This window comes from Manis javanica, chromosome 3 (genome assembly GCF_040802235.1).
Source record: "Manis javanica isolate MJ-LG chromosome 3, MJ_LKY, whole genome shotgun sequence".
NCBI lineage: Eukaryota > Metazoa > Chordata > Mammalia > Pholidota > Manidae > Manis > Manis javanica.
This window is the reverse complement of record NC_133158.1, coordinates 39,498,736-39,510,853: the sequence shown is the minus strand read 5'-3', so window position 1 is coordinate 39,510,853 and position 12,118 is coordinate 39,498,736. Positions and strand designations below refer to the sequence as shown.

Genomic DNA, 12,118 nt, shown 5'->3' with positions numbered 1-12,118 from the left:
GCACCTGTAGGCCTTGGGAGCAGCTCTCTGGGAGGGAAGGAGCCTGGGGGAAATTCCTGGACAGTGGGAAAATTCCAAGAGTTTCCACGGGGGGTATGACAGCCTGATTTTAGGTTTTTAAAGGTCACTGGTGGTGTGAGGCCAGGCATTCAGCCTCTATGTGTTCCATAACAAGAGCCCTGGCCACAGATGGCCGCTGGCCAGAGGGCGTGACTGTAGGGAGTCTGTGTCCTCAGCACACTGTGTCCAGGACCAGCGGGTGCTGCATGCTCCTCTGCCTGCCCTGGAGGGAATCGGCAGTGCCAGCACCCCCAGGGACACTGCAGGGCAGGCTGGGAGTCTTTCCCTTTGTTGTGATGTTTGGAGGCACAGTCACATTACTGCCACAGACTGGGGCAAGCAGACACAGGCTGTGGACAGGTCTTGGGGTAATGCGTAACCAGTGTGGCCCCAGACATTCTACCCACACTGTAGTCCCCAGAGCTGTACAGAACGGTTGATGGCACACAGTGTCCTCTGACCCACCCTGTGCAGAGACCATCTCCAGGTGCTGCTGGGTCCAGAGCAACCCACAGCTCCCAGGACAGGCCGAGGCCCGGTTGTTACTGGAGGTTCCCAAGGGACATGGGTCACGCCTCCTGGGTGCCCAGCATCAACACAGACCAACACGGGGGCAGGCGCCAGGAAAGACCCCCACACACAGGAGTGTGTGTAGGGGGGAGTGTGTCTGATGTGTGAGTGGCTATGTGTGTGAGTGTGAGCCAGGGAGGGTGACAGTGGGCGGCAGGGGGATGAACAGGTGTGTGTGTGTCCATGTGAGAGGGAGGGTGAACGAATGGGTGAGTTCTCTGAAGCCCTCCAAAGCTAGAAACTTGGTTGAAATGCTTTCCCTCAAAAGGAGATGGTAACTTTTGCTATCTTTTCTGAAATAACTTCTGTGTCATCATATAGTGTCACAATGGTTGTTTTTTTTTTTGTTTTGTTTTGTTTTTTTTTAGTTATCTGAGGAAATACTGAGAGTTGTTGCCTGGTACAATTTCAAGTTGTAGCAGCTGCTTTTAAAAAATCTAAATTTTGTATTGGAAGTAACTAGGTTTACATGTAAGCATAAGAAATAACACAGATGCCATGTACCTTTTACTCAGTCTCCCCCCAATGGTAACGTCAACTACAGTGTGAACACCTCTACAGCGGTAGAGACTAGACCAGAACAGTCCGTCCCTGTAGAACCCCCAGCTGCCCCCCATAGCTCACACATTGCTCTCTGCCCACATCTCCTCCTTAGTCCCTGGAAACAATAGTCTCCATTTCCGTAATTCTGTTATTTCATGAATTAGTAAATGGACTCACCCAGTGTGTGACCTTTGGGGACTGGCTTTTTCACTCTGCCTCCGTCTCTGGAGACTCAGGGTGCTGCACCCATCGTCACCCATTCCATTCGGTGGCAAAGAGCTTCCATGATGTGCTCATTTCCCACTGCTGCTGCACAGGTGCCATGCACACACCGAGACTGTTCGGCCTCTTACTGGCTGAAGGTGATGTTGGGGGCAGTGAAAAAGAAAGCTCCTCTGATGTCATGTACAGGGGACTCTGAGCACATAAGTTCTCATTTCTCTGGATTAAGTTCCCAGGCTGCAGTCACTAGGTCATATGGTAGTTTCATGTTTAGTGTTTTAAGAAACCGCCAATGCATTTTTCAGAGTGGCTGCGCCATGTTACATCCCACCGACAGGTGACACACTTCACATCCTTGTCACACTTGGGGTGCCACTTTTTTATTTTAGCCATCCTCATAGGTGTGTAGTTGTATCTAACATGGCTTTAAGTTGCATTTCCCTGATAACTAATGATTTGGATGTCTGTGCATATGTTTATCTGCTGTCTGTGTGTCCCCTTTGGTGAAATGCCCATGTTTGCACCCATTTTCTGATTGGATTGTTTGTTTTTTCACTGTTGAGTTTGATCAGTCCTTATATATCTTAGAAACTAGTTCTTTGTCAGATGCATCATTTGCAAATATTTTGTCCTGGTATATAGCTGTCTTTCATTCTCTTACTAGTTTTTTGCCAAGCAAAGGTTTTTAATTATGAAACATCCAATTTATCAGTTTTTCCTTTTTTATATCGTGTCTTTAGTGTCAAGTCTAAGAACTCTGCCTTGCCTTGGATCCTCACAACTTTTTCCTTTTCCTTTTTTCTAAAAAATTAGCTTCACATTTTACATTTAAATCTATGATCCATTTTGAGTTAATTTTTATATAAGGTGTGAGGTTTAGGTCAAAGTCCATTTTTTTGCCTATGTATGTCCAGTTGCTCCAGCACCGTTCTTTGGGAAAGCTGTCTTCCCTCCACTGACCTGCTTTTACATCTTTGTCAAAAATCAGTTTGTCATATTGTAGGGGTCTTTGTCTGGGTTCTCTGTTCTCTTCCATTGACCTCTGTACCTCTCCCTCTGCAATACCATCCTTCTTGACTACAGTAGCTGTATAGTGTCTTGAAATTGGGGAGACTGAATCCTTCCACTTTATTTTTGTTTACCAAAATTGTTCTAACTATTCTAGTTACTTTGCCTTTCCAATGATCTTGTCTATATCTATGAACTTTGATAAAAATTATGTTTAAACTCTACTTCAGCTTAGAGAGAATTGGCACCTTTACTATGATGAGTCTTGGAATCCATGAACATTGTATGTCTCTCCACTTACTTAGATCTTTGATTTCTTTCATCAGCATTTTGTAATTTACAGCTTATACATGCCTTACACATCTTTTGTTAGATTTACACACGGACTTAATCTTAAGGATGATGTTAGATGTAGGTTTTTGTAGATGCTCTTCTTTCTTACTTTTTTCCATTCTATTTCTATTTTTCCCCCGTGAGAGTTAACATGAATGGCTTTTGAATTTTGTCAGGTGCTTTTCTCATGCATTGATATGATCATGCACTATTTCTTCTTTAGTCTATTAATGAGATTAATTACCTTTAATTGATTTTACAGGCAGTGAAACCAGCCTTGCATCACTGGAAGGATAGCCATGATGTATAATTCTTAATTATTGCTGAATTCTTTTTTATATTTCCTTCTATTTGCTTGGATTTATTTTGTTTTTCTTTTTCTAGATTCTTAAAATGAGAGCTTAGATTATTGATTGGAGGCTTACTCTCTTTTCCAGTGTATATATTTTTTGCTATAAATTTCCCTGTAGGTACTGCTCTAGTTGTGTCCCACAATTTTTTGTATGTTGTATTTTCATTTTCATTCAGGTCAATATACTTTTTTATGACCCTTGATATTTCTTCTTTGACCCAAGGATTGTTCAGATGTGTGTTGTTACACTTTCCAAGTGCTTAGAGATTTTTCTGTTTTCTGTTATTGATTTCTAGTTTGATTTAATTGTGATCAAAGAACACATTATTTATATGATTTCAATTCTTGAAATTTTGTATTTTTTTTACAGCCAAGGATATACTCTGTGTTGGTCTATACTCTGTGGGTGCTTGAGAGGAATGTGTGTTCTCCTGTTGCCAGAGTGTTCTGTGGACGTCAACAGGTCCTGGTGGCTGACGGCAGCGTGAGCTCTCCTGTAGCCCTGCTGATTTCCTACCTACTCGCTCTGTCAGTCACTGAGGCAGGATGCTGGAATCTTCAGCTGTGATTGTGGATTTATATATCTATCTTTTCAGTTCTGTCAGTTTTTGCTTCATATATTTTGCAGTTCTGGTGTTTGACCCGCACATTTATTGCTACTTCATGAGTTGGCTTTTTTATCATTATATAATGTCCCTCTCTGTCTCTCGTAATTTTCATTGCTCTGAAGTCTATTTTTTATTGAAGCATAATGGACATACAATAACTTTAGGTGTATATCATAGTGATTCAGTATTTTTATACATTATGAAATAGTCCCCATCTGTCCCCATAAAAAGTTATTACAATATTATTGACTATATTCCCTGTGCCGTACATTATATCCCCATGATGTGTTTATCTTATACCTGGAAGTTGTACCTCTTAATCCGCTTCACCCATTTCTCCCATTCCCGCATCCTCCTCCCCTCTCATAACCAATAGTTTGTTTCCTATTCCTGTGAGTGTGTTTCTGTTTTGTTTGTTCATTTGTTTTATTTTTTAGATTCTACTTGTAAGTGAAATCATACAGTATTTGTGTTTTTCTGACTTATTTCACTTAGCATAATGCCCTCTAGGTTTATCAGTGTTGTCACAAATGGCAAGGTTTCCCCTTTCTGTGGCTCAGTAATATTCTTTTGGGTGTATGTACAACACATCTTTATCTGTTCATCTCTCTGTGGACACTTAAGTTGCTTCCATATGTTGGCTATTGTAAGTAACGTTGCAGTGAATACGGGAGTACATATATTTCTTTGAATTGGTATTTTCATCTTCTTCAGATAAATAACCAAAAGTGGAATTGCTGGATTGTATGGTAGTTCTATTTTTAATATTTTGAGGCATCTCAATTCTGTTTTCTGCAGTGGCTGCACCAATTTACATTCCCATGAACAGTGCTCAGGGGTTCTCTTTGCTCCACATCCTCACTAACACTTGTTATTATCTGATATTTATATAGCCATTCCTGCTTTCTTTTGATTAATGGTTGTATAACAAATATTTTTCCATGAGTTAATTTTCAGCCTGTGTATATCATTCTGTTTGAAGTGGTTTTTTTTGTAATAGACAACACACGGTTGAGTCATGTTTCTTAATCCACTCTGCCAATTTTTGTTTTTTAATCAATGAATTTAAACAATATATTAGGACTCAAGTTTGCCATTTCACTTTTTGTTTTCTGTTGTTCTCTGTTTTTTGTTTCTCTACTATTTCCTGCCTTCCTGTCAATTACTAAAGTTTTTTTAGAATTCTGTTTTGATATATTAACAGTGTTTTTGAGTATATCACTTTGTGTAGCTGTTTAGTGGTTGCCCTAGACACTACACATGAATTCTACCCACGTGTTGACATTTTGCCAGCTTGAGAGAAATATAGAAACTTTAACTTCCTTTATGATTCTTTATCCTCCCCATTTATAATTGTGTAAATACTTCTTCAGGGTGCTATTACAATCACATCAGATAGTACTATAATTTTTGCTTCAACCATTAAACATATTTGTTGAATTAACAAAGTACACAACTACCTATGAGAATAATTTCGATCTGCTTCTTGTGTTCATGTTCTGGAGGAAGGAGGAGAGAGAGCGGCCACCATGGGCTCTGACCCAGGTCTTCGACACCCGTCTCCTATGCCTCCCCAGGACTGGCTGTGTCACACTGGGGGGCGTCAGCATCAAAGACATTTTTCCTTATTATCTAAATCCCTTTAAAAGGGATTTAGCTGTCTAAATTAAAAATAATGTGCGGTAGGGTGTATCAAATGGTAAAAACAAATGTATGACAGCAATCGTGCAAGGCCGAGCAGGGACATGGAGCATGCTGCCGAGGGTCACTCTGTGTGAGGTGTGAGGTGGCACGAGCTCACGTGACACTGTGCTGTGACAGGTGAAGATGTGTATTATAGGCTGTACAGCAACTGCAAACCTAACAAAGCAAAAGGTTATGACTAGTAAGTGAACAAAGGAGATAAAGGGAATCATAAAACTGTGGAATCATTCCAAAAGGTGGCAGAGAAGGAACAATAGAAACGGGAACAAAGCAGATGGTGAGGTTGAGAATAAGAGTGGATGGGCAGATACACCTAACTCTACCAGCGATCCCCTGAATAGCAGCACCCCAGTGAGAACGCAGAGGTAGTCAGGTGAGATAAAAAGCAAGGCCCAATGTATGCTGCCTCCCAGAAACCCACTTTAAATATAAAGTCAAAGATAAAAGGCGAAAGAAGATACAACGTGCTAACTCCAATCCAGAGAAAATAGGGCAGTAATAACACAGGTACATCTCAGAGCCCTGACCCCTTATAATGACAAGGGAGTCAGTTCATCAGTGCAACACCACGTGCTCAGTGTGATGATGCTAACGGGGCTTAGAAGTCCTGGGATGGAATGACGCAACAGTGGGGGACACAGCCCAATCCACAGCTGGATGTCAGCGTCCCTCTCACCATGTGACATAATAAATACAAAACCAGAAGACCTGAACAGTATTACCAATAACTTGCTCTCATTGATATTTGTAGAACATTCCACCCAGAACACAGGAATGCACATTTACCAAGAAGACCATATCCTGGCCCATAAGCAAGTCTCATAAGTCTAAAATATCTCAAGTATTACAAAATATAGTCTCTAACCATAATGAAATCAGGGAACAACACAAGACAGATATCTAGAAAATCTCTACATATTTGAAAACTCAGTAACATTTTTAAATATCTCATTAAAAAAAATCAGAAGGAAAGCTTGAAAGTATTTTGAAATAAGTGGAAAACACAAATATCAAAAAAATTTGTGGGATGCAGCTAAAGCCACATAATAGAAATTTATAGAACTAAACACCAATATTAGGCAAGAATACAGTATCACATTAATGCCACAAGCTTCTCCCTCACAAAGCTAGAAGAAGACAAACATTAAGGCCTGCAGCCACGTGCCGGGACGGAATGCTCATGAACAGGAGGGGGGCAGGCGGGAGTGAGTGCCCCTGAGGTCTGAGCAGCTGGCTTGGCCGGCCTGCTGACAGAGGAGACTGCAGAGGGGAGACGGGGATGGCAGGCTGGGCAGGAGCCCCTCGTTGCGCACAGGGGTGGTGGGTGTCTGTGAGGGCCAGTGCAGGGCATGCTCTGCTGAGGCACATCTGTGGATGGCATGGGCACAAAGGGGCATTTAAACCACACACTGGACGGCCCACGCCAGTGCAGATGGAGAGGAGCGGAGGCCCTCCCAGGCGCTATAGGGGACTGTGACGATTTCTCCTTTCCTTTCCATTAGATGAATTTAAAATCTGTTCAATCCCCAGCACTACAGGGTAAAGGATGAGCGGCACTCACTGGTGAGAGAGAGCTTCCCATTTCTCCAGCACCTAGTGTGGGGGAGGAGTGAGTCACAGAAAGCAGGTTTTTTTCTGTTGAATTGCTCATCTCACTTGGTTCTGGGTGGCTGTGAACACAGGAGCCCAGCTGCTGCTTCCTCTGAACAGCCCTCAAGCTTCCCTGTAGAGTCTACTGCAGCGGCGGCCCTGATGTGGGAACAAGGCCTGGGCAGTCCTGGGGTTACCTCGGGGGAGCGGGTGTCCCAGGGCCTGGCAGGACATGCACAGGACAGCCCCAGGCCTGATGAGGAGTCCGCGGTCCTGGAGGAGCCAGCGCCCTGTGCCTCTCACAGGCAGGGCCAGGATGGGCTCTTAAGGGTCAAGGTTACTGAGCCCCAGGTGCCCAGGACAGCTTCTTGTTCCCATCGGCCTACAGAGGACACCGAGACGCTTGCTCCTGGCCACGTGATGAGGGAAGGCGCTGGCCCCTGCCGCTGCTCACTGGCCCGTGTGACTGATGGCAGTCGGCAGCCTGGAGCCTGACGCACCCCTGGCACTCGCTGACCCACTTTCTCCACCGTGGCTGGAAACACATAACACAGGGCTGCAGGGCCCTGCTGTCCCCAACACAGGAGATGTTTCTAATTAAAACTGAGGCATGGCACCCCAGCTTGGCCCTGTGGGAGCCGGTTCATCAGCATTCTAACTTGGCTTACTGCAGGGCGTCTACACAGGGAGGATCGTGTTTACGGGGCACCGCACCAACTTTCTGAGCCCATGGGCCCCTCTCCATCTGGGGCCTTTGCTCCTGAGAGCCCTGCCTACAGGCGGACCTGCAGACACCCACACACACTGCCCCGTCCAGCACGATGCTGTGGGGACAGCTGCATTCTTGGTGCCCTCCAGCCAGTGACGCAGCTTATTCAACAATGAAAGGTGTCACTGAAATTTTATGTCAATAAACAGCCACAGTGGCTAATGGCTATGACATTGGACAGTGAAGATAGAGAACATTAATATGTAAGGATGAATTTTAAGTCTCTTTGATACACATTACACCTTTCATGTTAAAATCCTTGTTATTCAAAAGTGTCATTTTATTCTGAATAATTAGAACTGACAGTGTGAATTTGTCGAAACCTGTGGAAAATTATGTAATGTTAAGACCGCGAGTGTAGTCCGGCCTGGTGCTCCTCCTGCAGAATGCGTTCTTGGCCTGGGGCCTCCAGTGCTGCCCTGTGCAAGCGCCTCCTTACGCCCATCACCCAGGCAATTGGAGTGCACTTTCTGTGCTTTATTTTTGTGATTTCCTTTTAGCTTATTTTTCTGCAAAAACATTTTGATGAGGAAAAAATTATTGTGCTCCCAAAAACCTGTAAGATTTGTTTTCTTTGGTCATTCAAGGCTGGTTTTCTCTCCTCCGTTGTGTGTAACGGGCTGCGTCCAGCTTGCTGGCACAGGCGAGCATGGCTGTGCGGCACGTTCGCAGCACAGCACGAGCGGTCTGGCTGGCTTAGGGCCTGTGCAGCTTACATAACTCTCTTCCCGAGGGACCACCGTGGGGGCCATAAAACTTCATTTTTATTTCACAGCAGTGACGCAGGTGTATAAAGCGTTTCTGAAAACTTTATAAAGAGGGTCACCCAGCTCTTTGCAATTTCATTAACAGAGTCTACTTTAGAAGTTAGGATCACCAAGGTGACTTGACTGCAAACGTAAAGGGAACACCAGTACTGTGATTCTCTAGTTCTTGAGGGGTGGAGGGAGTCGCAGTGGGAGTGTGGGGATTCCAGCTCCATTATGGGAAGCAGCGAACGGAACGAAGGTAAGGGCAGAGCAGACCCTGCCTTCATGGGACCTGGGCACACTCGGCGACCCCTTTCCCTCTCCAGCTGAGGCAGGAACTGGGGCCAGAGGGCTCCGGTGACCTGCACAGGTCACGGTTAGCCAGCTGTGGGTCCAGGACCAGTCCCTGGCCTGCTTTTCCCAAGGCCCAGCCTACTGCGTCTACCTGGAGCTGGCAGGCCCAGGGCCGCCCCTTCCTCTTGCTGATCGGGCTGCTCCCAGAGCCTCCACTGCCCACTCCCCTGTCCCCAGGCCTCGGGGCCTTGCAGGCCAGGATGCTCCTGCCTGTGCAGGTGGTTGGCAGCAGCTGCACCCTGTCTTTGCAGGTGACACCATCTGGGCCCCATCTATTGTTCCTCTCAGCACCCTTGGCACCTTCAGCCACCATCCCCAGCCACATTTTGAGAGAAAGATGGAATCCAAGGTCTCAGAAGGCGGCCTGAACGTGACCCTGACCATCCGCCTGCTGATGCACGGGAAGGTACAGAAGCATAGGCAGCTGCCTTTGCCCCTCTCCTTGGAAGGGGAGTGCCAGAGCCATGGGTGCCCTGTTGTGAACAGCTTAGTGTGTACCCCTCAAACAGGGGCCTCCTCCCCCACAGTCACAGTGGGCATATCTGATCAGGGGCCACTTGGCCTTTGACCCGTTCATGCTCAAGTCATCCCAGCACTACCTTCACTACAGATGCTACAGCCACACATCCCTGTCCCAGTCACCCTCTCGTCTCCCTCCTGGAGCAGTTTCCCTGGTCTCTACCTTTTGCGTTAGAAAGTCCCTGTTGGTTCCCCTGTGGAATGTCCCCTGCCCTGGAGTTTTTGGTGTTCCTCGCTGTTGGCAGGAAAGTCACAGATGCTTTCCTATCAGGTGGCCCTGATTTCAGGGTGGCCCATTACTGATCACATCACTAGGGGGGCACCTGCCAAGCTTCCCCATTAGAGCTGCTGGTAGAAAGCCATTCCTGGGGATACTTATCAGACTGAACCACCCCCTCCTGGGGCTCTGGACTCTGGAACCAGCCATTTCTCCCAAGATCCTGACTTCTTAATGTAGAGGATCGTGTTAGAAGGCCCAATTAGGACATGTGGGTTGCTCATACCCTTGGGCTCTTGTGAGTCCCGGGTGGAGCTGAGGGACATCTGTATATATATGTTTATGTGTATGCGTGTGTATGTATGTGCAGTCACACATGTACGCAGATGTACACTCGCACAGTGTTTGTTTCCATGTGTATCACTGCAGCTGAGGACCTGGAGTTCACCTCAGTTCCAGTCCATCAGCCCTGGGTGTGTGCTCGCTCCTGTCCATCCTGTTTTTGCCCTGAGAAACCTGCCCCCACCGTGTGTGCGGCCTCATGCGGCGGCTGGCAGGGCTCTGGCCCTGGTGTCTGTGCTGCTGCTCCTCCCAGATTCCCAGGAGAGATGCCTTTATGGGCAGGGCTGGGGCAGAGCTCACACCCAGCGCACCCCTTCTGGTGATGGAGAGATATGACCCAGCTGTGGGTAGTGTTTGATCAGGGGTGCGGGGAGCTGGTGGGCACCCCAGAGGGCGCGAGCCCAGCAATACAGCCCCGCCCCCAGCAGCCACAACACGCACCAGGCACTGCCTGTGGGAGGTGAGGTACCCTCACCACCACAGGGGTCACTACCCAGCTGCCCTTTGCTGCCACAGGGCCTGCCTCACACACCCTTCCAGTGGTGGCAGAGTTTAGATCTTCTCCAGGAACGTGGTAATTGCTGAGGACTTTTTTGCAGCAAGGAGAATGCACTTGATTTTGAACATTGCCATTCTCTGCAGCTGGAAGCAGGCTGGCTCTGCCTCTGGGATATGGCAGGGTAGAGTCACGTGGCTCTGTGCCCGGCAAGGAGGTGCATGGCAGGCAAGCCTGGTCAGGAGCGCATGGCTGCCATGTGTTGCAGGCTTAGGGCCATGGTGGTATGTTCAGCCATGTCTTTGAATGTTCTTTTTAAAAATCTCAAGTAGCAATAGCCTTGCTAAATTTTCTTAATATCAAAAAATCGAGGGAGATTTTATTTTTCATGTTTCTTGTAGGGTTTTCTGGCCTTAAGCTCATAGGTGATGCTTCCCCACTTCCTGATCTGAGAAGCAGCTGGCCGTCCCACTGCCTGTCTGTCTGTCAGAGGCCGGACCTGGGCTACACGGGCACAGAGGAGCCCTCTGGCCTCAGGACCTCCACACGAGTGGCTCGACTGCCCACTCCCTCCTGACCACCTAAATCTCCCCTTCTCACTCCTCACATTGATGGGTCATGCTGCGCCTCACAGGTTTTTTTCTCCTTCTGCCTTGTGACTTCATCTTTCTGTGATTTTTTTCCTACAGGAAGTTGGAAGCATCATTGGGAAGGTAATTACTGAGTGAACTCTGCTTCTGTCGGGGTCTCTGTAAGCAGTGCAGCAGACCTGGGTGGGTGCCTGCTGGTGATGTGCACTGTGCAGTGAGGATTCCTGGGTGAGTCTGCGTCTCCTTCAGGTTGGCCCGAGAGCATCGTGTTCGCTGGCCACGTGAAAGCCAGGAGGCACTGACCCAGGCAGGGTCCCTGCACAGTGGGGCGCCTCCTCTAGTGTGCATGTCCAGCTCTGTTCACAAGGGTCTCAGGGTGTCCCCACCCGGGTCTGGTCCCCTTTGCCAGTGATGCAAATGGCTGGGCCCACCCACCCTTAGCAGGTGAGTGCCCTGGGCAAACGCCTGGCTTCTCTGAAAGGCTACCTGCCAGGGTGGCCAGGGCTCAGCGGGTCTGTAGAGGCTCTGGACAATGCCGGGCACAGACTGACCTTCCTGGGACTGCTGCTCCGGCACTGCCTGCAGCCATGGCAGACCTCTGTCTGCCATAGCGGGAGCCCTGAGTGACCCCAGCCTGTCGTCCAAATCTTTATTACAGAAAGGAGAGACTGTGAAAAAGATGCGTGAGGAGGTGAGTGAGCCTGCCCTTGGGGGGCCGCTCCTGGTGGGTGGGAGATGGGGGCCAGGTCGCTGCCCTGCTGCCATGGGCCCCGCTGGGGAGGCCCTGGGTCCACCCGCCCTGCCGCCACTGGTGGGCTGCAGTGGTGCCAGGAACTTCCCTCTGTAAACTGGAGCTCTGGAGGGCTGCCTGCCAGGCACTGCGCTCCCTGTGCCTGTCAGTTGTTGTGGCGGGCCTGGGGAGAAGCCGCTCTGATCCAGTGTCTGGGGTTTGCTCCACTTCCTCCAGAGCTGTGCAAGGATCAACATCTCGGAGGGAAACTGCCCAGAAAGAATCGTGACCATCACGGGCCCAACAGACGCCATCTTCAAGGCCTTTGCCATGATTGCCTACAAGTTTGAGGAGGTAAGATG

General features: G+C 47.9%; 1 protein-coding gene across 28 annotated transcripts in view; it reads left to right on the top strand.

Moving 5' to 3' along the window:
• PCBP3 (poly(rC) binding protein 3) overlaps positions 1 to 12,118 on the top strand; it is a 285,967-nt gene that overhangs the window by 247,922 nt on the left and 25,927 nt on the right. For 14 of the 28 annotated variants that reach the window (XM_073231209.1, XM_073231215.1, XM_073231213.1 and 11 more), the window contains 4 exons: positions 9,114 to 9,268; positions 11,126 to 11,149; positions 11,685 to 11,717; positions 11,994 to 12,110. In XM_073231209.1, coding sequence (XP_073087310.1) covers positions 9,114 to 9,268; positions 11,126 to 11,149; positions 11,685 to 11,717; positions 11,994 to 12,110 — 329 coding nt within the window. Of the gene's footprint in view, positions 1 to 9,113; positions 9,269 to 11,123; positions 11,255 to 11,684; positions 11,718 to 11,993; positions 12,111 to 12,118 lie in introns of those variants that run through there. The other 14 variants (XR_012129087.1, XM_073231206.1, XM_073231205.1 and 11 more) reach the window with 2 other exon arrangements.